At 33.6% G+C, this 26,326-nt stretch overlaps 1 protein-coding gene across 3 annotated transcripts in view; it reads right to left on the bottom strand.

The window, feature by feature from the left end:
- Nucleotides 1-26,326, bottom strand: part of DMD (dystrophin) — a 2,147,259-nt gene that overhangs the window by 1,255,497 nt on the left and 865,436 nt on the right. For all 3 annotated transcript variants that reach the window (XM_081564318.1, XM_081564319.1, XM_081564320.1), the window contains 6 exons: nt 22,286-22,465; nt 21,865-21,993; nt 20,017-20,187; nt 5,695-5,817; nt 2,944-3,081; nt 103-255 (listed from right to left, as the gene is read on the bottom strand). In XM_081564318.1, coding sequence (XP_081420444.1) covers nt 103-255; nt 2,944-3,081; nt 5,695-5,817; nt 20,017-20,187; nt 21,865-21,993; nt 22,286-22,465 — 894 coding nt within the window. The remainder of the gene's footprint in view (nt 1-102; nt 256-2,943; nt 3,082-5,694; nt 5,818-20,016; nt 20,188-21,864; nt 21,994-22,285; nt 22,466-26,326) is intronic.

The following is a 26,326-nucleotide window of genomic DNA, read 5'->3' as shown; positions in this document are numbered from 1 at the left end:
GAAACAACAACATCAACATTTAAAACATGATCCATACAGGTTAAGTTCAATAAATTAAAATGTAGCAACAAATCTGAGATTGACATTCTAAAACAACATTACCTTTATTTTCCTTTCATCTCTGGGTTCAGGTAGGCTGGCTAATTTTTTTTCAATGTCATCCAAGCATTTCAGGAGATCATCAGCCTGCCTCTTGTACTGATACCACTGGTGAGAAATTTCTAGAGCCTTTTTTCTTCTTTGAGACCTCAAATCCTGTTCATGGTGCAGATATTATTAAGATATCAATATGTAAGCATATTATACTTCTGGCTGTATTCATTTAAAAATAATTTGGTTCCCTCACCTTCTTATTCAGGCTCAGTAAAATTCACATTTAAATACTACCCATACAAGTAGATTATTAAATTATGTATTCACGTGACAGGACCCATGTATATGAAGCTAAGAAAACTGAACAATTCACTTTCAGTATTTTTTCTTAGTATGCTCAAACTTGTTTAGAAATCTTTTCATATTTAATTAACTCTTAATGAGTCAAATAAATTACTGTGTAGAGTTTGTGAAATTGTTCAATATGTGAACTCAATTGAGGTAACTACATACTTGCACAAACTTACTGGGTTTGCATTTGAATTTTAAAATCGGTAAAAATTCTAAAATTTCTATCTTCAGAACTAGGTTCAAAATTTTAAGTTTAGATAGCCAAGCAATTTACATTCGTAATTTTAGCAATGTCTGCAAAAAAGTTTCATAGGACATGAATATTTTGTGATTAGAAACATAAAGTGTTCTTAATTATCACAGAAATTGCTTCAAGCTATATCTGTTCAAGTGTGAAAAGTGTATGCCTGTGAGTATGCATGAAAATGACAATTTAAATATCATAAAAATTATTTTCCTTTTAAGACTTGCATGGCAAACTTTTTCATTGACATCAAATCCAAGTGCAAAATGACAAAAATATTTAGAAAATGAAAAGTGCATGGTTTTCAATCAACCTGATGAGATAAATAAGGGTGACTACTTCAATAAATCACAAAGGGGGAAAATTAATCATCTTACTCCTTACAAGACCATCCAATGTCTTCCCTGATCAACAGAATTTGATGTAATGCTATTTTACGAGGGAATATATTTTACATGTTTTATAAGGGAACATAAAAGCTCAGGATACAGTTTCCATTTCTTCAGAGTAGTAGTAATTAGGGTTTCATGTATAGATATAACTGGAGCAAAAGAAAAGAGTGAATATCAAAGAATAGCTGAAATATTCATTGCATTGGAAAGTTTCACCTTCTTTGAAATATTTCATAAGGACTAGACTTGAACACCTGGCAGATTAACAACTACTGAATTTAGTAGATTGGTGTGGCAAGTGTTGATTTTCATTAATTGCTTTTAACATATATCTGAGAAAAATGATTTTGATTTCATTCTGCATTTTGTTTAAACTCGGGGATGTAAAATTTTCTACAGTTTACATTTTCAGTTGAATTTCTAAGCCTCCTATGGAGGTAATAAATGCCTGGGATGAGCCAGATGGAATGCTGCTTTTTTCAAAGGTACCAAGATACAGCCACGTGAAAGAGAGTTGAGCCATGCCTTACTGGTGACGCAACTCACATCTTCGCCAAGAGAAAGGGCTTGTGGTCACCAAATCTGAAATTCCTTTTATTTCCTAAGCACAAGGTGGTGTGTAATGTGTAAAGATATTAAGAGACGTTATAGAGGTTTCTTTACAGGTATGCCAGATAACCATTAAACACTGCTGTTCAGTAGGACACATCATATGACCAGTGTAGATGTTTCTAAAAGCTTGGTCACAGTTGGAAGCGTGTGAATTACACAGCTTTCTGATTTTCTGAGCACATTATGGCTTGCTCTTGTACTCCCTCAGGGAAGAGGCCTTTTCTATTTCCTATATTTATCAGCAGTTACCTTCAGAACACCTGCTGGCCAATTAGACTTTCCTTGTGGATTCCTTGCAGGCACAATATTGTGTAATTACATTCTCAGCAGTGTTTGTTTGGTTGTCTGACTATATGGGGAAAGGTTTTATACTCTTATTTGCATATAGAAAGCAGAGTCTATTCACCTACAAGGTGGATCCACCTACATGGCTACACAGCTCTAAAAGAGTGATTTACAATGAAAAGCTCAGCAATTAACAGCATTAGAAAATCAGCCATGCATACAAATAGTGAATATTGAAAAGCACATTAAAAAATAAAAGGTTATTTCACAGAATCCTTCACATGTCCCGTCTCTTCTCAAGAAATTTCTAGATATTATTATATAAACACCAATATTCTATTCTGTCTTTCCTGTGCAATTCCAGATGAGACACATGGGTACATGCTGGTTAACATGAGAACACTGGTTCTTTCTCATGGACATTAAGATTATTTTAGAGGACTCCTATATAAATGAAATTAGACTTCTAAATGTTTAGTTAGTTGCAAAGAGTAACTCTCTTAAAGGCAAAATGAAGTTAACTGAAAAAAAAAAATGAACTTTTACCAAAAAGTGAACCTACTCTGAATTAAATCAAGAAAATATCAAGAGCAGAAAGCCTCAAAAATATACAGATTGGTTATGCTGGCAGTTAAGCAGGTTTTTCAAGACACATGTCAAAATAACTTACAAAATAGATTATATTACAAAATTAAATATATGAACACTATGAATGATGCATTTAATATCTTTTGATTACTACTCAGAAAAATGTGTCTAAGTAAATACCTTGAAATTTTTAAGCAACACATCTTTCAAAATCAAAGAAAAGCACTCAAAATTGTTAAAGCACAGACACTGAACAGAAAAAAAATACGTATTTCTGGTGCCTAAGATTCTTAAGCAAATTTTATTTATGAACAGTAGATTTTATCCTGTACATGAAAAAAACACAGGCAAGGTATATTATAATTTTAGCTCTAATACCTTGAGAGCATTATGTTTTGTCTGTAACAGCTGCTGTTTTATCTTTATTTCCTCTCGCTTTCTCTCATCTGTGATTCTTTGTTGTAAGTTGTCTCCTCTTTGCAACAATTCTTTTACAGTACCCTCATTGTCTTCACTCTGATTAAAAACAACAAGTACAGTCTTCATTTTGGTTTTAAAAAAGCTGTACATCTTTAACAGAGATAATAAAACATGTTATTAAAACACACACAAAAAATCCAATTTAAAACCCTCAGGGAATGCTCTCCTAAGATACTGCACTCAGAGTTTCTTTTTTAATATGCTATACTTTAATTTTTAAAAGAAGTTTCCTCCTATTTCAAAAGGACACATGTGTTTAGAATTGTATGTAGAAAGATGGGGGAGCAATTTACTACATCATTTCAGACAAGTGAATTATTATGAAAGCATTCTTTGGGCTTTGATTTTTAGTGCATTTCTAGAAATTAAAAAAAAAAAAACTTTGGAGAAGAAAACAAAACTTGTTATATACAATGTTAACTATTTCACAGAGGAATATAGATGTGGCTCTGTGAATGTAAGACTGTAAAATTTAAAATTTTAACACACACTTCTAAGTCAAAACACATTGTTTTAAGTGTACACTGATTTCTATATAATAAGTTCTGTTTTACATAAACTAGCTTCCCTGATGGCTCAGATGGTAAAGCGTCTGTCTGCAATGCGGGAGACCTGGGTTCGATCCCTGGGTCGGGAAGATCTGGGTTTGATCCCTGGGTCGGGAAGATCCCCTGGAGAAGGAAATGGCAACCCACTCCAGTACTCTTGCCTGGAAAATCCCATGGATGTAGGAGCCTGGTAGGCTACAGTCCATGGGGTCACAAAGAGTTGGACAAGACTGAGCAACTTTTCTTTCTTTTCTTTTACGTAAACTAAATGACCAAATCTAGAACAAATATTAGAGCTTTAGGAAAAAGCATGCTCAACTGCTGTCAAATATTGCACATAATTTCTAAAATTAAGTCACATATGCATGTTATTTTTAAATAAATACAGTTAAGTATTAAATATGGATTAGAAAAATGACTTCAAATATTTTTAATGTGCAATTTTGTCTTTAGACTCTAAGAAAAATATTTTTATTAATTTTGAAATAAAATTATTTAAACAGTGTTTGACTAATAGAGTAGCATATGTCACCATGGGATGTTTCACTTCTATTTCCTATCTTTCTTTCAATGCAATATATAAATACTTTCTATCAAGGAGGTTTGCTTTTTAATAGTACTCAAGGTACTCTGATGAATTAAGAGAAGCAGACAATTTTTAAATGTGACATGTTTGTGTTTTAATCATCCATGGTATTCAGTGTTGCATACTTAAATCTCTAATGCATATGTCAACTTCTACATACAACTAAGAAACTATTCAATTTTTTTAAAGAAATGAGATTTTCATCTGAGATGTGCCAGTTACTTGTCTAATGAAATAATGAAATAGACATTTATGTTCAGTCTTTGAAAAACCTTCCTTTTAAAAATATGTCATTAAAAATCTGAAACATTTCCTGGGGCTGAGGACAAAAATAATGAACAAACAAAAACCCTACTGCACTTCTTTCCCCACACCAGCTGAGACCTAGAGGGCAGAGTCGGTGAACAGCCCAAGAGGTAAGAAGCATTCTTTCACACCTTGGTGCCCTCTGGTTTCTTCTTTGACATGAATAAGAGGTAGTTGTAACTCAGTATTTTAGAAAGGTTTGTCTGGTCTTTCTTTCCATGAGCTGAGTTGGCAAGACCATCAAACCCATACATAGGGAGTACTGAGTTAGGCAGTTCCAGGAAGTCAGAAATGATACCAACAAGAATTAAGACTGGTAAAAATGGTTCTCCTATTGCTTCATGTGCCTATTATTTACAACTTATAATTTACCTTCTGATATCATTTTCAAGCACTGTCTGAGAAGTCTCTTGCACTGATACATGTCTGAGAAATCTCTAGCATGATATATGTAAAGGTTAATAATGCCATATAGGTGATGGTTGCGGAGAGGGGAAAGGAAATTGTGAAGAGGAATAAGGAGGAAAAAAAAAGTCAGTGAAAAGGAATGTGAGGCAGAAATATTCAAGCCAGAGAGAAACGTAAAAGACATGTTGAAATTAATCACGGTATAAGAAGAAAGTTATGATCTGGGAATAGCCCACATGGTTATATTTCTTTTTTCCCATGAAATAAGCAGCATGAATTTACACATATTTTAGATATATACTATAATACTTGCTAAATAAACTTTTTTGTAAAACTACATTGTGTTAAGTTTTAATAAACAATGTTTATATCATACAAAACTGCCCCTTATCCAAAATAAATGTTACACTACCAAAAATAGGACTGAAGCAAAATATCAGCCATCTCTGATGGTTGTGCTTTATTTATTATTATTATTATTACGTTTCTAATTTATTTTCTGATTTGACTTTTTTTTCCATCCATTAAATTTTGTCCTTTGAGCATGGATGAAAGCAACATTGCTGGGTGATTTATTAGAATCTACTAGTACTCCTGTATGCCCATACCATAGTAATTTTGCATTCATAATAACAGTTCAATAACAATACTTTGCATTTGTAATAAATCATTAGAATCACAAAATGTACAAGGTATGCTCTGAGAATTTAGTTGGAGACTTGAATTATTTAATTTCCTTTGAAATATTTATTTATTCATTTCATTCCTAGTTCATTCACACTTTTATCACAACCAATTTACCATATCTTTATTGAAGTCTTCCTCTTTCAGATTCACCCCCTGCTGAATTTCAGCCTCCAGTGGTTCAAGCAATTTTTGTATATCTGAGTTAAACTGCTCCAATTCCTTCAAAGGAATGGAGGCCTAAAAAAAAAGATAGTGCTAATTTAAATCAAAATTACTTTTTATTAGAAATATAAGCCAAAAAATGCATTTGTTCAACCTCCTGTTGCTAAAATAATGACATGCATTATGTTTCCATATTATATTTTATGAAAGTGTTGAAATACAACTGGGAAAGTACCTGAGGATGCAAATAAAGACAAACATTTAACATTATCAGAGCTGAACATACATGCAGGATAATGCAATTCATCATTCTGATTTTTCAGCAAAAGTCAATTTCTATATACTTGGCTGGTCTAATTGTTAATATCATAAAGTTGAATTTGATCTTATTTTAAATATTCTGATATAAATATCATTTGGGTAAATATCTCATCAGAAATTGCCTCATTCATCTAGTAACAGAAACAGCAGTTGGGAATGCAGAATTGTTTCCGTATCCTCAGAAAAAAATACATAGCAATCTGCTTAGATATTTTAAATGACATTTTTAACATGGCAGAATTGACAGGCATGCTCCCATAACACAATGTCATTAGCTTGTCTTAGGAATGCTTTATTTGGTAGCACACGCACACGCACACACACACAAAGTGAAAAGAATGAACTCTGCATATCTCAAATGAAAAGTCTGAATATATGTTTTCCAACTTTATAAACATCATATTTCCTTTGATTTTGAAATTCATAATTACCATAGTCTCAAAAATCTTTTTAACCCCTTGTTTTTCTAAAGAAACCACTTGAAGAGGACTGATAAATAAAAATACAGTGAAAATCAAATATATATTCAAAAGAATAGGCAAATATTAAAGTTCAGTTAATAATATAAATGTTTATTCTATTCATCTGTACCTCTGTATTCGATTCCTTTGCATTAAAATACCATAAAATATTTTATATCTGATAGCTTTGGAAAACTCACATGTGACAAATAAAAATCTTGTTTTCTTTAGAGCTAAACATTTTCCACTTGAAAAAACAATTTAGGAATGACCCAGTGTCTTATGCCAGTATGACATATTCATCAAGTTGGTCCCCCCTGCCCCGCCACTCTTCCCCAACAGATTCCTAGGCTTAGTCTTACTCTTCATTATACAGTATCTCCTAGAGGACAATATGGGAACATGTTCAAGGAAAAAAGAATATCTAAAGGTACTTAGTTACTAATGAAAAAGTGAACCACTGAATGCTAACCACAAGAAAAAATTCTCAGAGGAAACATGAATAAGCACTTATCTTCTAGGTACTTGTATACATGCCAGAGAGGATTTATGGAGTCTAAAGTGATTTATTTGCAATACTAGTTTTTAATTCCTAATAATTATCTGAAATATAATATTATGTTCTAGAATCAGTACAGATTGGAAGTATTATAAATAGGCACTTGAATGGTGTTCCAATCTCTATTATTAACATACTTCTATACTTTAAAATCGTATATTATATAATATATTGTAAAGATAAAGAATAATAGTCCTTAGTATAACTACACAGTATTAATTTGATGGTGTCTGTGTTATTGAGTTGTTGTTCACATTTCCTAAGATTAATAAGAGTAAGTGTATTGCTATATATATATATATATGATTTTCTGAATGTTTGAAGATAAATGATACCTAAAATAACTTTTTAAGTACTTGCATATCAAAATAACATGGGTCTATTATCTATAATGGATAATCTGATTTAGTTCTACACGTGGTTCCTCTCTAGTTCATCCTTTCTCCATATATTCATATACAGTAGTTCCAAAGGCTCAGAACTTGGTCATTCATAACTCAATACTCCTTCCCTAATAAATAGTACTATCTTCCAAAACTTAACTATAACTTTCATAATATCGGTCATTCATCTTTAGCTGTGACTTCACTTTTCAGTTCCAATCTAGACTCTTCCATAGCCAGCTGATTACTCACTTGAAGTTTAACATATCTAGAAATGAGCTTATTATCCTGCCCAGAACTGCTCAGAACATTAACTTCCCTAGTTCTATAAATATAAGTCATTTTTTTCAGTCATCCAAGTCTAAAACATGAGTCATGCTATTTTCCAACACATCACTCTATTGTCTAATAAATACCAAAACCTCCTTACAGATGTACGCACAATGCTTCCCACCTCACCAGTTCTACCCTGTGGGCTGTAATCAGGCCAATATGTTCCAAAACCACAGCTTTCATTACGTTATTTCTCTGCTCAAGAAGTACAAGTCAAATAAAGTCCAAACTCCAGCATGATAGTCAAGGCTCCCCCTAATCTTGTCCCAAGGACCTTTACAACCTTATTTAAATGTTCCATATACACTCTTTCTTACAGGTCTATTGGTGAACTCCTAGTATCTCTCCCTCAAGGATTAGAATGTTTTTCACCTTCTGGTGAAGAGCCTAAAATTCCTGCAAGAGAATGCCTAGATTGGACTTGAGCTCCAACACTGAGCAGCTGAGGGATTTGGGGCAACTTATCTCCTCTTTGAGCCTCTGTTTCTTTATGTATAACATGAGGATAAGAAGAATAGCTACCTCATAGAGCTTTTATGAGGATCAAATATGTTAGAATGTTGTTTGGTATATAACAAAGGCTCAATAGATATTGGCTCTTACTGTTTCCCCTCAAATTTGTACCCATCCATTGGCTCGAGTCAACATCTTTCTCTTTTGAAAATGTCCAGTTTATGAAGGATAAAATAACCACTTGTTGACACGACATTTTTATTTTAACAACTTATTTAACAAAATCATGGAATTCTAATGGTAAACATGGAAAAATTGACACTCCAGTTTGGTTAAGTTCAGTCGCTCAGTCGTGTCCGACTCTCTGCGACCCCATGAATTGCAGCACGCCAGGCCTCCCTGTCCATCACCAACTCCTGGAGTCTACCCAAACCCATGTTCATCGAGTCGGTGATGCCATCCAACCATCTCATCCTCTGTCGTCCCCTTCTCCTCCCGCCCCCAATCCTACCCAGCATCAGGGTCTTTTCCAATGAGTCAACCCTTCGCATGAGGTGGCCAAAGTATTGGAGCTTCAGCTTCAACATCATACCCTCCAATGAACAACCAGGATTGATATCTTTTAGGATGGATGGATTGGATCTATTAGGATGGATTGATTGGATCTTTTAGGATGGATTGATTGGATCAGTTTGGTAAAGTCATATTATTCTTCACAACAAAACTTAATCAATCTGCATCAATATAGTGGGGTCAAGGAGGATGACAAAGGGCTTTCCACCAGTTCTGCCCTGGGCAGCATTTTCATTAGGAATTATTTGGAGATCAACACGTATGTAAAAACACACATTGAGAGGGATGAGCTCCACAAACATCCCATAAAGATGAGTAATTTGACTGTCTTGTTCAACCTAGAGTCATTTCTGGTACATAGAAGGCACTCATAAATGAAATTTTCCTGAAAAACTAAGTGAATCCATGACTAATCATGGAATAGTGGAAGAAAAATTTAAAGGAGCTCTTGAATGACATGGAATTTTAAGTAACACAATTTCCATTGTATAACATTGAAGAGGCTGGAGTAGCCAACACTTCATGTGAAGATGTATACTAATTGCTGGCCAAATGCTAGCAAAAACATGACACCACTAGGTACAAAAATAATATAAGTAGATACAAATAGATTTTTGGAAACACTAGTACTTAGTTATGAATTATTCAAGCAAGATAATGTAAACTTAGATTTCATTAGTAGTATGTGTAGAGTCTAGATTTCCTGATCAAAGACTACCATGGATTTGTTTTTTAAAAAAACTATTATGTAGATTAGGGATTTTAGTCATTCTGTGTGGTTCCAAAGTGAACAACTAGAATCAATGGGTAGAAATTACTTGGAGCCTGAATTTAATATAGAAACAACTAATTAGTGCTGCAGTTTTTTTTGTCTTTTTAAAGCACTCATTTTAAAGTAGTGATTGTCTCACTGCTGAAAGTATATAAACAGAAGCAGGATAACGATGTATAGCTTCCCTGCTGGCTCAGCTGGTATAGAATCTGCCTGCAATGCACGAGACCTGGGTTCAATCCCTGGGTTGGGAAGATCACCTGGAGGAGGGAATGGCTACCGACTCCAGTATTAGATGTATTAGAATATATGTAAGAAATAAGATACTTTCCACATGAATAATTCCCTAAAATTTTATCTATTTACAGTAAATTTTCTCCTCTGAATTCAAAGATCTTCGTTTACTAGAGATATGCAGCCATATAGAAATATTACGCAAGTCATATATTTAATTTTCAATGTTCTAGTTGTCATACTAAAAAGTGAAGAGCATCAGATGGATTTAGTATTTACCCAATATATCTAAAATAATATTTAACTTATAATCATTATAAAATTATTAATATGATATTTTACTTGCATTTTTTCATATGAAGAATTGAAAAACCACAGCGTATTTTATACTTACAGCACAACTTAATTTGGAGTAGCCACATTTCAAATATTCAATAACCATATGTAGTCTGTGGCTACTTTATTGATAGTAGCCACAGTAGCCACATTACAGATCAACAGCAACTATTATGACTATAACATTGAGAAGAACCAAAAGTTCATTATTTGTATGAAATATCTCACAGAAGTAATGTTTTACTAATAGGAGTTAAAATGCTGATGTTTTATTTAGTAAATTTTAGTGGATTTAGATAATTTTTATAATGTCCATCTCATTTACCTGTTTTCAGACATGTTTTGTATGGGGATTTTCAGGAAGCCCTCTGGAGATAGGAACATTTAATGTGAATGGGTTTGAGATGTTTTAGTAGGAGTCTCTATTCCTCATGTGTAATCCTAGATTGTGTTGTAGTATGTATTTACATACTAGAATGTAATAGTATTTAACATTCAAGGGTTTATATTTTGTCTCCCCAGTAGATTTTCAACCCCTAAAGTTGGGAATACATCTTATATCATTCTGTATTTTCCATAGCAAAAGGAACTCATTTTTTAAACATAAAATATGCTTGCTTTAAAAATTACTAATTTTAGAACATCCAATAGATCAAATTATTCAGTAACTAATTTTATAACCAAAATGACCATACCTACTCAACTCAGTTATTTAGGCTATGCTATTGGCAGGATAAGACCAGCCATTTGACATCCATGTAATTGATATTTTTCAAGAAGTTGGGAAAATTTAATTGCTTTTCCTTAAGAGTTCACTGGTTCACCATTAGGTCATCACTTCTCTGACCAATAAAAGTTTTACATTATTCTTTGGTCTTTGTTGGCTTTGTAATTCTTAAGGAATTTTATAAAATTAATGAAGGGTAAGCAAACAATCATAATTTAATAGCTCATTGGTGAGTCATCAAAGTTTAAGTCATATAAAGTATATAAGGCCTGCCTCTTTGATTCAGTACTATGACAAATTATTTGAATAAATTGAAATCAATGGTAGATAAATCATCTTAATTTAAGCATACATTATTTCTACTGACTTAACAGAAAGTATATGACCAAAGAAGAACTAGAATCGCAATTAAATCATACTTCAGACAGTACACACAAGATAAGCTTCAGAATACATAGAAAATAATAATAAAAAGTTATAATATCTCAGCAGAAAGTACAAACCAGGCGTAGGTTTTGTACAATTTAATTTTTTACTTACCTTTTTATCTTAAGAGTTTTAGCATGACTGTGTAGTCATACAAAATACAAATAAGTAAAAAATAGGGTAGTTTAATAATCAAACAGATAGATGAACGGACACAAAAGAAAGAAGAGACAGAGAAACTGAGAAAGACACTTTGTTTTCCTTGATTTTTAATGTGGCTTCAGATGGCTTAACAGCTATTAATTGTGCTTTGCTGTATGATTTAAGGTTAATGAAGTTTAAGGCTTTGTTAAAGTTTTAGCATTAATGGTGATCTATATAACAAGTTAACAAACAACAACAGACTGAAAAAAGCAAAATCAATTACAAATTGATTCATTGTAAATTGGAAGCATTCAAAATTACTCAGATACACTTTATCATTTTTAAAATGTAAGCTTTCTTTTGATTAAATATTACTTCTAACGTGCATAGGTACACTGACGTAATAAAGACTGTGTTTACACAGAGAGCAAAATAAACATTTATTAATATGGACTATGTAATCTTAGTAATCATGATATACGGCCACTGCATTCAAATTACACTAAAACCTGAATTAAAAATGAATATTCCAAATGCTACAGATTGGTTTAAAATTGCTTCAAATCAGTCTCCTCTTTCCATTCTGCAGATTTGAAAATTTATTAATCATTACAATATCGGTATAGATTTAAAATTACATGGGAATGATTTATGGAAATCAAAATGAATAAAGTTTCAAGGATCAGTAACATCCTATGATACAGAAAAGACACAGTGCTGATATGATAGAAATAGTTATTTCAAGTCAAAATATCTGGAGAGGAAAGAAAACTTACAAAGGGAAATAAGTGTACTGAAAGATCTATCTAAAACAAAGGTAATCAGATAAAGTAGTCTGTAGATTTATTCATTGATTTATTTTAAATCCGTAAGAGATATATCCAAGGAACATAAGATATACTATTTTAAAGATAAAACAAACTGACTTGGATAACTGACATTTCATTGGCTGCATTCTTTAATGTTAGATTATGCACTGGCTTATCTTTGATGCTGTGAGGATAAAAATGTGAAATTGTGGTAACTTCCCAAATTCGTAAAGCTAATTAAGAGACATTACATAGTATATCTGGTGGTTTTGAATTGATAAGATTAATGTCATGGTCACACCTTTTACAATTGGATATAAAATACATTAATTGGTTAAGACATGTTGGTGGTTCCATATTCATCACACTTTCTACTTTTTATTGAGAATAACTTGAAATACTTTTCTAGCTCATGATTACATGAGTTTAGTAGTAGCAACTGAAATAGCAGAAGAAAAGACTTAACTCTAAAATATAGGGGGAGACTGATGAATTAAAAATATTACAGTTGGAAAACTTTCTTTTTCTTGTTTCTTTCTTCCTTTCTCCCTTCATTCCTTTATTCCTCTCCCATTTCTGGTTTTTGTTTAATTATCCTTATTTTTAATAGAAAGGAGTACCAAAATCATTGTTTTAAGGGAGACTAGACATTTTATATTAAAGCATAATAGACCAACAAAAAAATTATCTGATGATACAACTAGAGATAAGAACGTATGCTGAGAGTCAGCATGTTGGAGTGGACAAAGTAATGAATTAGGATATAACGTTTTCTAACCAGGCTATCTAACGGAGAAGTAGGGCAACTCACTGGCTCTCTCACAACCTCCGATTAACATCTTAAAGTTCTGGTCCAAGGAATAATTACTTTTACATCTGTTGACTGATTGGAGGAATCATTTGCCTTTTTAAAGTATCATGATCAGAAATCACCAAATCGCTTTAATCATTTTAAATGCCATGCTAATAAGACCCAGTTAGTTCTAGCAAATGACACTGCTCACCAAACTCAATTAACAACTACTTTGAAAACACTGTAAATGATCACAAAAGAAATGTGTTATCCAAGTTCCAATAGAACTAATTTTGTTACAGGGATAGGATATTACAAATGTGCAAAAAATGTTAATATAGAAATTCTGTTGGTAGGCTAACTTCTTGATTATTTCAGTGAAATAAAATTAGCAGATAGAGTAATACAAAGACTGGGTATTCATTTATTATTTGAAGATTTTGGCTGTGATTATTACATATGTAATACTTTAAAATTATGTGATGCCTATATATATATCTAAGTTTTCATCTATGCCTTTTTAAATAATATCTTTGTAGAAAATTTTACTAAAAACATATTTGTACAACAAAAATACCTGTACCAATTAACAGACAGTGTTCTCTTTTGTCAGAAAAAGTGTTAAATTAGAAATAGACTACAAAGGGGAAAAAGATAAATGTATTTGTATTGATAAAGTTGATTATTTAAAACTGCATTTCAGTTACAATTCTCAAATCCATTGAATTTTTGATATTCTAAGTCACATTCATAAGATGGATTACTTATTTCCCACTGATGTTTGGGAAGGTCACAATATCTAAGATATCCTTAAATTATTTATACTTTTCACACATTAAGCCACTAAGATAAAATTAGATGCAACCATGTGTTTTTCCTGATATATTCTACATTAAATGAAAAACTCACTGGCTCTCTTATAGCCATGCATATTAATAAACGCATACACATATACAAAAGTCTCTGATGCAAAGAATGATTACTTTTGCACCTGCTAACATTGATTGGATTGGACTGATTGGAGATCAAAATCCTGACACTTTATAATATTACAGCAATAATATTATGAGTATTTGCCTATGTGATGGCAGATCATTCAAATCTCATGTTGTAATTATACACACACACACACACACACACACACACACACACACACATACTGCTACATGGATTTCAAAAGCAATTTTAAGACCCATAGGGAAATTGAGGTACGTATTGTATATAATACCTAATGACTCATTGGAAAAGACCCTGATACTGGGAAAGATTGAAGGCAGGAGGAGAAGGAGACAACAGAGGATGAGATGGTTGGATGGTATCACTGACTCTATGGACATGAGTTTGAGTAAGCTCCAGGAGTTGGTGATGGACAGGAAAGCCTGGTGTGCTGTAGTCCATGGGGTCACAAAGAGTTGGACATTACTGAGTGACTGAACTGAACTTAATGGCACATAAATCTATTTTAATAAAGAATGAAGACATAAAAAAATAAGTTCACCTTTCTTTTTGTTAGTACCAATTACACAGTCAATAATGTAACATTTTAGCTCCACAGAAATGTGAAATATTTCTAAATATCTAGAAGAAATCACGATCTTAGGAAATTATGTGTAGAAGTTTCATAATATTTTGTTACAAAGTAATGCAATTGCTATATTAGTAGGACATAGCGAAAATCTATTTATTCAATATGCATTTAAAACTAAGTATTACAATGTGACAAGTATATCTTGATGCAAATTTTATTCTGTCTCAGACATAGCCTTTCACACTCAGTTAGTATTCACTCCTGACTCAGTTTAAGTTCATCATATTCTTGGCCTTCATATATAGTGATTTACCTCTAGGCTAGTTCTCAGCCTAGCTTCTAGACCAGTGGTTCTCAGAGTCTCAGACGGTAAAGCATCTGTGTACAATGCAGGAGACCTGGGTTCGATCCCTGGGTCAGGAAGATTCCCTGGAGAAGGAAATGGCAACCCATTCCAGTACTCTTGCCTAGAAAATCCCATGGATGGAGGAACTTAGTGCAGGCTACTGTCCATGGAGTCGCAGAGTCGGGCACGACTGAGCGACTTCACTTTTCTCAGAGTCTGGTTCTTAGATTATTAGCATCAATAACATCTGAAAACCTGTTGGCCATGAAAATGATCAGCCCTCACTAAAGGCCTACTAAGTCTTAGTCTTCAGGCAAGGGTTTGTGGGGGATGACGATTTGTGTTTTAACAATTCCTCCAGGTACACAAAGTTTAGAAAGTCACTTCTGTAGACGGTCACTTCCTTTCCATTCCCTAAATACCTCTTTATTTCAGTTTCTCACTGTTTCTCATGTAGACTACTGTGATGGATCCCTAATTGGTTTCCCTACTTCCTGTCATAATCTGGTTGAATTTTCTTCACAACTCCTGCAGGGCTAATCTTTCAACAGTGCATGAAAAACAAAAATCAAGAATTCCCCATTGCATACTGAATTAAGCATACATAATTAGTCTGGTTGTCATGACCTGTCCCCAAACTATGTCTCATCATCCTTTCTAGTCTTATCATCCACACCAAGTTTCGTACTCCATGCTCTATTCCATAAATAAACTGAACTTACTCTCCACTGAACATACTATATGCTCCTGAGGTTTTGTCATAGATTTATCAGAATTGTTACTTCTTCTAGGTTGCTGGAGTGACTGCTAAATCCACTCAGCATACACTCTTTGTCAGCCCAGTATCCATGAATATATCTCACTCCACCATTAAACAGTAAGCTCCTTGAATCCATCACATCTTACTTAACCATTTAGGTACCGCAGTACTAAACTTCATGACCTGAAAGTGCATGATTGGTAGGAGCTCATTCATATTCCTCCCTTTTTCTAACCCCTCCTTTACACATTTTTTAAGATCTGCCGCAAATATCTTCTTTCTTAAATTGTTGACTGTCCTCTCCAACTCCGTTTTTCAGATGATGGAGACAGATAGAGTTTCCAAGAGCAACAAGACTAAGGAGTCTGTTTACTTGTGCCTTCCTATTACCCATTCTAAGCTTTTTACTCCTGTTATTTTCTTTTGCTGATAGGATTCCCCGCAACCACCATTATGCTATACTATCATGTTCTGAGGCCTTAAACCAGAAAGATTTAAGACATGGTGTCTTTCTCCTATGATTCCATCAACTTTAGCCAGGGTTCTGACATTATGGCTGATTGATTTTTATAACTCTGACCCTCCTCATCAAAACTGCCATCTTCTCCAATTGATTTCATATATACTAGGAGAGGTTAAGCATTCTCAAGCCATAAGATACTACTGATTAACCTAAATGAAATGAGAAGAGATAGCATTTCATTTACTTTATGGACCCTATTTGAGACAATTAGAACTTTTCAGTTCTTAAATTGGTTCTTTTGATAATCTGTAAGGCTGGCCTTTGCAATGGAAATGTCGCAAAGGCACAGGTTCTTGGTCTCTGCCCATTCCAGCAGAGACCAGAAAGAGGTATCAGTTATTCCTTTATTTTCCTCCATTTCTTTTTCTCATCAATTTTCATTTCAACTCTCAAAATTCAGCCATTAAGTCTAATATAGATAATGATGGAAATTGTTATTGATATGAATTATTTTGACTTTATATAATTTATAATAATTTTTAGATTTTTTTCAATATATACTTTTACATATCTTAGGTCATTTGATCCTCAATACAATCTTGAGCTTAAGATAATATAGGCATACCCTTACTACTTTTCTGGATAGAAATGAGGTTCTGTGAGGTGAAGGATCAAATCCAAGATCACACTCCAAGTATTCTGGCTTGGAGTTAAGAACTTTTCCTCTCACCACAGTCTTTCTCACTGATATAATTAAAATTACTACTGCTGAGAACTGCAGCTGATGGACAAGTTCTCAGCCAATCTAAACTGAGGAACCCAATATGCATCGCTTTCTAGACTTTGGAATTTCTTGACCTGGACAGTCCTCACACGACACAAAGTCTTCACCAAATAGTGAATGCAGACATTATCAATGAGTTATCACAATAAATTTCTGCTTTACTCAATTGCCCTTTCTAGCTGACCTTTAAAAGGATCCTGAAATTAGTTCTTAAACTGAGTTCTCTCCATATTCACTCCCAATTGATTTCTGCTTATTTTATCATGGTAAAATTTCTCCAAGTTTTTCTCCTAAGGGAAAACTACCCATATACTCAACCTTAAGGAGGTCATTCTCCACACAAGTCTTACCTTCCAGAAGCCCTACTCTAATAGGAACTGGACTTTGAGATCAAATGTTCTTCCCAAGAAATCCAGCACTGTACATACAAGTCATCACATGTCTCACTGCACCAACAAAAGTTTAGAATTATCAGGGACTATTACAACTAATCAGTCTTAAATTTAACTAATCCAAGCCAGAAATTTTATATTGTGTTCTAAGCACATAACATACCTCTGAACCTCATCATAGGAAGAAGAAAGATAAAAGAGCAGAGATTCCGCCATCCAGTAATTCTACTGTTATCCATTTTATATACTCAGTTCTATATAATAATTCTTTTGGGGGAGTGGGATGGTTTTCCTTTCAAAAACTACTTATCTAGTTCAACCCCCATATCTTATAAACACTGAAATGGAATTACAGAGAGATCGCATGTTCTGCCTAATGCTGACAAAGTTCAAGAGTCCATCTCCTATGTCCACTGTTCTTCCTATTACACTATGTGATTGATGAGACCACCTCATTATTAACTGAAAATCTCCATGAAGATGTACTAGTGTTAAGCATATGATATGACTACAATAAGTAGTTAAACTTGTGTTTGTAGACATGTGTTTTTAAGCAAGTATCTTTAACATTCTTGTATAGTCCCATACTTATAAGCACAACGGACACTCAATATCATTAGATGATACAATGAAGAAATAAGAAAAATATCACATATGTTCTCATGCCAAATTTTTTGTCTCATCATGATGACAAAGCTTAATTATCTCTTCAAAAATACCAAATGGGGTCACTGTTGCATCCGGTCATCTCTATCCATTTAAAGTGAACGGTGTACTTTGAAAGGTAAAAATGATTGTCATCAATTAATATATAGTTGAAAATATTGATTTAAAATCTCGTACACTTTCCTTCAGTATTAGTAATGAAAGAAACACATCAAGTGACTCACCTGACACATGATATCTGGAAGTATACTGACACATTCTTACAGAATGTAGAACAATTTAGAAACTTCTGTTGGTCATGCTATGTTTGTCAGTTTCTATGGCACAGGCTGACTTCTACTTATTATTCAATACCTACAAGTCACAATCTTGTGACATAATTTATCTCAATCTAACTGCTGAAAAAAATCAAGAGAATAATACCCTGTCTGCCCTTAAATATTCTCTAGCTCAGTGATTTATTAAAAAAGTATGATGGGAAGAATACAAAACTTAGTAATGAAGCATTAGCATTAATCTTTCAGATGACTGAAATAACTGTTGGTTGTTTAGTTATTACTCATCTAATAATATCTCCCAAAGTAATAACAATTGTCTATTTAAACAGCAGAGTAAATTCTTACCAAAAAAAAAAAAAAAAAAAAAACAATCACGAACTGAAAATAAAATTTTAGAGACTGTCAGATGTTTTTCAGGTGAGAACCAATACTTAAAATAATATATAAATGAGTGGAAATAATTGAGTTAACTATTACAAAGAAGAAATGAATTAAGCTAAGTGAATACCTTTTGCTTTGGGTAGGAGAGTTTTCAAGAGTAACTATGTTTCACATGCAATAAAGTATTTAAATTTTATATCATATTTTCATATATTTTAGGAATTCCTTTATATGTGCTATTATATATAACAGTGATACATGTAATGCCTTAGAAGATGTAAATCATGCTATTACTGAGTGTCTATAATTATCAAAACTATTTTTCAAACATATTCTAACTTTCAGGAATCAAAACTTACCTGTCATATCACATCACATTTACTCACAAATGCTGCAATAATGTTATTCTTATTTAAGATTATTTCTAACAATTATCTGTATATATAAGCACACATATTTCATTTACATACATTTTTGTATTTGAAAGCATATCATATATATTGAAAAATGTGTCAAACCACATTTTATAAATTTGGGAGATAATATCTTACATTTTGACACCCCCCCAAACAGCTGGAATTCAAGAATACTGAGTTTATATATTTTTGCAAGCTACCTATAATATTTTTGCCCTCATTATATGTTATATAAATATAAAGGGTTCTCATGCAAAAGTTCCATATACCCTGGTTCTTCATTAAATAGAGTATAAATAGACATATAAAATTACAAAAATGAGGATATATAAGCTTTGCAATTATCTGTCTTCATGGCTTGCATGTCGTTATAATCTAATGGATTTTATCACAGTAAGAATCGGCAACTAGCAAGAGCAAGTTAAAATACACACGTATACACACATGTGCGCAACCAGTAAAGGTATACAAAAGCCCTAGATCATGCAAGAGACGTACAAGGCCTCATTTTGGCTATTTCTTCCATATTATACACAAGCAAAATTATATTTGGCAAAATATGTCAGTAGTGCTTTCTTTAGATGTACGTCTTTTGTGCTTTTTGTTGTTGTTGGCCTGCAGCATGCTATTTGTTACTGTACCGTAGGTTACCCCTGAAAGTACATGCGTAAACGAGTGTAGAACGCAGTTCTAGGAGAGCTGTGCCAGGAAAAACAAAATGACAGAGAGAGAGGGACATGGGGGCTAGGGAGGAAGAAAGGGAGAGAGATTGATCTCCCATGAGATTCAGTGGTAAAATTTCTTTAAACACATTTTGGCCTTCATTTTTCTTTTGAAAACTTTGCTGTGGGGGTGGCCTGCCCCCTTCAGAGTACTGCGCAACCTTCGCAAGAGACCATTTATCACTAGTTTCCACCTTGGAGCAGATCTTCCTACCTTTCCAGTCTTAATTCTGTGAGAAATGGCTGCAAATCGATGGTTGAGCTCTGAGATTTGGGGCTCTATTACTTTCCTGCAGTGGTCGCCGCGGTTTGCCATCAAGTTTGCTGCTTGGTCACGCGTGGAGTCCACCTTTGGGCGTATGTCATTCAGTTCAGCCTTTAAACGCTATATTCCGTGAGCAAGAGACAGGGCTTGAAGTTAGCAATTAAATGGAGGTTGAAAGAGACCGAAACAGTGAGAAAGCAAAAGAGAGGGGGGTTGGGGAGAAAGAGGGAGAGAGAGAACCAGCGAGAGGGTTAGAGAGAAAGAGAAGGAAAAAGAACACATGCAGAGAAAACCAAGGGAGGAAAAAACCAACTTCCATAAAACAGGAGTAAAGTGAGAATGTGTGTGATCTCAGGAAAATAGGTCACTGTCCTTGCTTCAGTTTGATCTAAGTTTATTTAAAGCATTTCCTTAGTCTGAAGAAGGACAAGGGATGTTTTCCTGATTTTTCTATGTTGCCAGCAACAATTGTTGTGTCTTATATTTAATCATACCTTTTCTCAACTTCAAAGCTGTGGAACAACTTTAACACATGCTCAGGAAAAAAGGGAGCTGAAGAACAATTTTCTATTCCTTCCGAGGACTTATGAATTCTCTTTTGCTTTATCGTATCGATTCTCACAGAAAAAATGGATTTTCTAACAGACAGGGATTCTGTGTTACAGACAGAGAGACTGAGGAAAGCTGAGCCTGACGGAGGGGGTTGGAGAGGCTGTGAGTAAAATAACTCAGTTCCTATTTTTCCAAAGACCCTGAAGGAACTTCTCTGTAAGGTGACATCCCTTACCTACACATCCAGGGAGAAGGAAGAACAAAAGAAGGTACAGACAATAGAGCAAGTATGTTTGGGGCACAGCCTGCAGTACATTCGCAGTTTTTCATTACAAATGAATTGCAATCTGTAGAAATTACTGATTTCATAAAAAAATGAACAAATCAATTGTATAGACAGAAGCTACAATGTTTGAGGATTCTTTAAATAGTAACCCACTAATCAAATAAAATTATTAAAAATTTCAACAAAACAGAGGAAGGCATTGTTTAATTTATGAAATTTGTTCAAATGTAATGCTTCTTATTTAATTGGAAAAGATGTCATCAAATAAATACAATATACCATTAATATGATATATTTGCATATTATACCTCTCATATCTTTTTACAGGAACCTTTTTTTTTTTAAAGACTAAGTTGCCACTAAGAAAGACAGCTTAGGATGTCCTAATAATTGGCTTTGACACAAAAAGAGAGACCACAAAGCCATGTCTACTACTTTACATGTAGTTAAGAATGAAAAGTTCAGTTTTACATAAGCTCAGTATTGTTACTAAGATTTAGACCTTGTATAGGCAAAACGTATACAGATTGGACTTCTGGTGTTTATTCAGATGGGCTGTGAATGATCCAATGAAACTAATCTTTGTGTTAGGTACAGGCATATAGAACTAATACTAAAATTGGTATGATTTGCCACCTAACAACAAAATAAATCCAAGAATTCTTTTCTTATCAGGTTTTTAACTTGTGTGTAATTAGCTGACAGATCAATATGGACAGATATCCAGATCACAGAGCTCTTCTAAGTCATGAACTCTCATTTGAATTAAAGAAGTAGGGAGGGAAGGAAAGAAGGAATTAAGGGAGAAAGGAGAAAGGGAAAGAAGGAGGGAGGGGGAAAGGAAGAGAGGAAGATGTTTTTTCCTCTTAATAAAAAGTCCCTGGTATCTTTTAGGACAAAGATGATTAATATAACTTATGTGGTGTGAACGTTACTAATCATAAGAGTTTATTTGCTACCTTTAGCATGTCTTCTTTTTGCTGTGGTTTCTTTTTCTCAGATTCATCCAGAAGTGCATCAGCCTGAATGATCCACTTTGTGATATGATCCACATTCTGGTCAAAGGTTTCCATGTGTTTCTGGTATTCCTTAATTTTACAGAGACAAACCATGACACAGTATTAAGCAGACAGTAATTTTAAGTATTTGTCCTACTTTGCACAATTCTAAAATACAAAAATGCAGTAGCATTCAAATTACTTTTAGGTGCAATCTCTGTACAGAATATAAGTATGGAAAAATATAATGTAGATATTGAATAAGAACCAACATTTACATGGAGTTGAGGATTTTGTGACCATAAAGACTATTATTGAAAGCTTATATAATGTCTTTCTCATGACAGAGAAGGGTTGAAAATCTTTCATCCTCTTCCCTTACCAACAAAAGGTTTAGCCACTCTTCTGCTCGAGAAGTGACGGCTATCCAGTTACTATTCAAAAGACTCAGTTTATCTTCGACCAAGGTCTCCTTCTTGCCCAAAACCGTTTTCAAGGCCTCTCCTAGCTCTGTAATGCTCTTTAGGTGAACCTTCCGTTTCTCAGTCTCTTTCTGAGTAGCCTGTAAAAAGAACAGCATTTGAACCTCACATAATATACTGCAGTCTAAAGATTTAATGCTTTTGAAATGACTATGCATCTAGTTACTATGGTAAGATTTTTCAAGGCTTTAAACTTTCATCCATATCTTTGGGAATGGTGAAAATCATATCATATATATTGCAGCTGTTTACTGGGAATATATGGATATGTATTTACACATAAACATGACTGATGTCACATTTATTCATGATTATATACACTTAATAAGAAGCATACATACTATCAATCCAAACACAGTTATATTTACTTAATTTGTATATGTATTGGATAAATATAGATTTTGGAAAACCCATCCACCAATAAGCAACTGCTTTTAGAAAATTCAGGAAATTTTGCTCTCTTGAATTGCTACAGCAGGAATTTGTAGATTTTTAGTGCCACGAACCTGTTTGGCATCTGGCAAAACTTAAATATCCCTTCTCATAATAATGTTTTTAAAAGCGTAAAATTAGATACACTAGATTTTAAATAAAAGTAATTATACTGCAATAAAATATAAAAAATATATTTTTTAAATTTGTGAGGTGGCAATAAATGTTTTCTTTCCTAACATGTGTAACTATAACAATCTAGCAACAGACATTTAGGATAATTTCAAAGTAGTGATGAGCACAACTGGTGTTCTGAATTATACTGAATGACTAGAATGTTGTATAAAATTATCTTTCATAAATTTATATGTGACTGGTGGCAAATTCACAGGAACTACTGATATCACTAGGGTTTGTTGCTCACACACATAACTGAAAAAAAAATGCTTAATTTCAGTTAGAAGTAAAGAGATACTATTAAAATCCCTTAAGAGAGCACCAACACTTCCTAAGACTTGATTTTCAAACCCGAAAACAAGCACATTCAATATTGGAAATTATGTAGAGAGTTGATGGGAAATTGATCCTAGTACAAACATTTACTGTCAGCTCTATTTACAGCCCTTTTTTGTGACGGGTCACGGTGGACCACGTGACCCTCTTGCATTTCCCTGCCTCTACTCCCCCCTCCCCCACCCACTCCCCCATCTCTCCCTTACCCACATACAATTGTTGGGCATTCCCTGGTGGGTAAGATACTCTCTCAAGAAGTTTAAGAGATACAGAAATTAGGGTAACACCTCAGCTGAGAAATCATTTGGAATGAAGCTGATGTCTTTACCATAGCAAGTCAAAGCCATAGTAAGACAAATTCTCACTGGAAACAGCAACGACAAGAACTAGAGGGAGACCTTTTGCACAGAGGAAAATGAAATATATGCACAGAGAGTAGGAAAAGTGGTTTAAGTAAATGAGAGAAAGGTGGTCCCTAAGAGCATATATCCTTAGTTCTAGATGTTCTCAAGATGCCTTTTCTATATTTGTAATACACCGAAATAATTCTTATGGTTGCCTTTCCTCCATATTATCAGGTCCTAGTCTACTTGAAATATATATATATATATATATATATATATATATATATATATATAAAATATACAAATACACACACACACATGAATACTAAATAAGGAAGGAGATAAATGAAGCTAAAAGAGGGTATAAACTAATTTCTATACAAAAGACAATCAGTTTCTTCAATTCTCAGATAGGCTTTTCTATTTGTATTTTTCTTTTTCAATGCAAAAATATCTGAAATTAAGGTAATTAATGCTCAATGAACTTATCAGCTACCACGCAGAGGATTATTTGTAATGTAAGTGTCATCTGTTGTACATGAGTGAGTGAATGCAGCAGTTCATATAATGAATTCCTTCACGTATTAATCCTAAATGCTACTGAGCTCCTGTTAAATGCATTACTGTTTCAGCAGGGACATAGGGGATTTTACTCAGCATCTTTTAGGAAATTATGAGAAATGCTGTTTTGGGGGAGAAAAAGTCCTTCTGGATTTTGACTTGTGAGTGTCATGGACTAGATTTCAGTCCTTTCACTCCCTTTGTCTGTACCCTTTGTTAGTACACAATCTTTACAACTATGTGTGGTGGCCATTGTTCTAGGTACTGTGAGGAAAAGGATAGAAACAAAGTCCTTACCCTTATAAAACTTATATTTGAGTATGAAAAAAACATGAAAATATATGCAAATGATCATTTCCTACCTCCTGTATTCCAAACTACTGCCTTGTCACTAGAGTTCATTTATTCGTAAAGGTAACACTTTACAAAGTTAAATCTTAATTTATATTTGGGTCACTAATTATTTCTAAAAATAGCTTCAGAAAGATGACACTATGTTTACGCTTTGGTATAAAAAGTTATGTACACAGACATCTTTCCCTTCCCAGGTCAGCCAAAGTGATGAAAGGCGATGGAAATTTCCAAATCTCAGAAGATATCAGAAAAGTTTTGAATTTAAGGAATGATGTTGCAAACAGTTAAGGGGTCACAAAAAACTATTATGCATTAAAGTCTACCCAAATTCTCCAGCTACTTCTCAAGAGAAAATATTTAATGCCCATTTAATGCTCATTCACTTAATGATCATAAGAAAACAAGAAATGTGGACTAATGTTTGATTTCATTTCAGGTTTTTCAATGTTATCAAACTCAAGTATGCTGAAGTTAGCACCATCATGAATATGAACTTGAAAAAAACAGTGATCACTGTAGTAGTTTACAACTGCTTATTGCCAAAAGTGACTCAGGAGAAAATTTACACTCCTTCTGTAAAAAGACCTAAAGCCAAACATTTATATGTAGTATTCAAGAACAAACTAGTATTGAATCACTTGTATAAATGCTATTCTGGGTTAGGAAAAGTATTGTGCTTGTTTACTGAATTTAAAAAAAAAAAAATTCCCCACAAAAGAATTTTGAATTAATGGCATGACTTACAAATAATTAATCTTAGATTTCAAGAAATTTGCTGATCTTGCTGTGATGCAAATACTTCAACTTTGATGAGTCAATGAACATCAGATGCTTAACACTCACCCTACACTGTGTCATTCACTGCCAGAGATAAGGAAGGAGGCAATCTTTGTATACTCTGCTCTAATGTTATCTAAAGTGTAGCTGTAGAGAAAAGTTGGGATGCAATCATTTTGCTATCATATTAGAAAGAACATAATTTGGAGGAAAGGATAATTCATGGCTGGGAAAAGCGTGAATGGCTTGGATAAGCGTGAATGGCTTCAAGGGAGAGGTAATGCTTGAAATCAGAGTTTACCATAAAGGACTGGATGGTTTAGACTGACTGAAGACTGTATAAAATGATAAGAAAGTATGAAGGTTGGAATCAAATGCCACCAAAAGAGGAATCAGTTCAGTTCAGTTGCTCAGTCATGTCCAACACTTTGTGAGGAAGAGGAAAAGGGGAATATGGGGCACTAACTGGTAACTAAAAACATATATTTTATGATGTCAAAGAACCATTTTCCCATACATTAAAAGTTTCCTACAACAGAAGAACGTCTATACTTGCAAGTGTATTGAGAATTGAATTACTGAATTCAACTATAGCTACTGTGTTGGTCATTCTCTTTACACCCTCACCTGGTACTCTTTAAGAAAGGTAGACTTACTTATAGGGTTGGTGAGATGGATAAATCACATTGAAAATTCATTTCTTCCTCTTAAAATGCATTAAATCCTCAGCATGCATGTCCCCTTTTGTTGCCTTATGAGGTGAGGGTTGGGGAGGGTTTCGGAAGGTCTACCCTTTTGAACGGGCAAGTTCAAATTCAATGATTAAACTGAATAAATTGAAACTCAGCTCTTTTAGTTTCTTCAATCTTACAGTAATGTGACAGCTTCTAGGATCAATTTCAAAGCTGAATTAAAAGCAAAATTATGAACACTCAGTTTTATTTTGACTTATGACATGGT

This window comes from Giraffa tippelskirchi, chromosome X (genome assembly GCF_054371585.1).
Source record: "Giraffa tippelskirchi isolate mGirTip1 chromosome X, T2T-mGirTip1v1.2.pri, whole genome shotgun sequence".
NCBI lineage: Eukaryota > Metazoa > Chordata > Mammalia > Artiodactyla > Giraffidae > Giraffa > Giraffa tippelskirchi.
The sequence above is the reverse complement of the archived record's forward strand: the minus strand, read 5'-3'. Positions and strand labels throughout refer to the sequence as shown.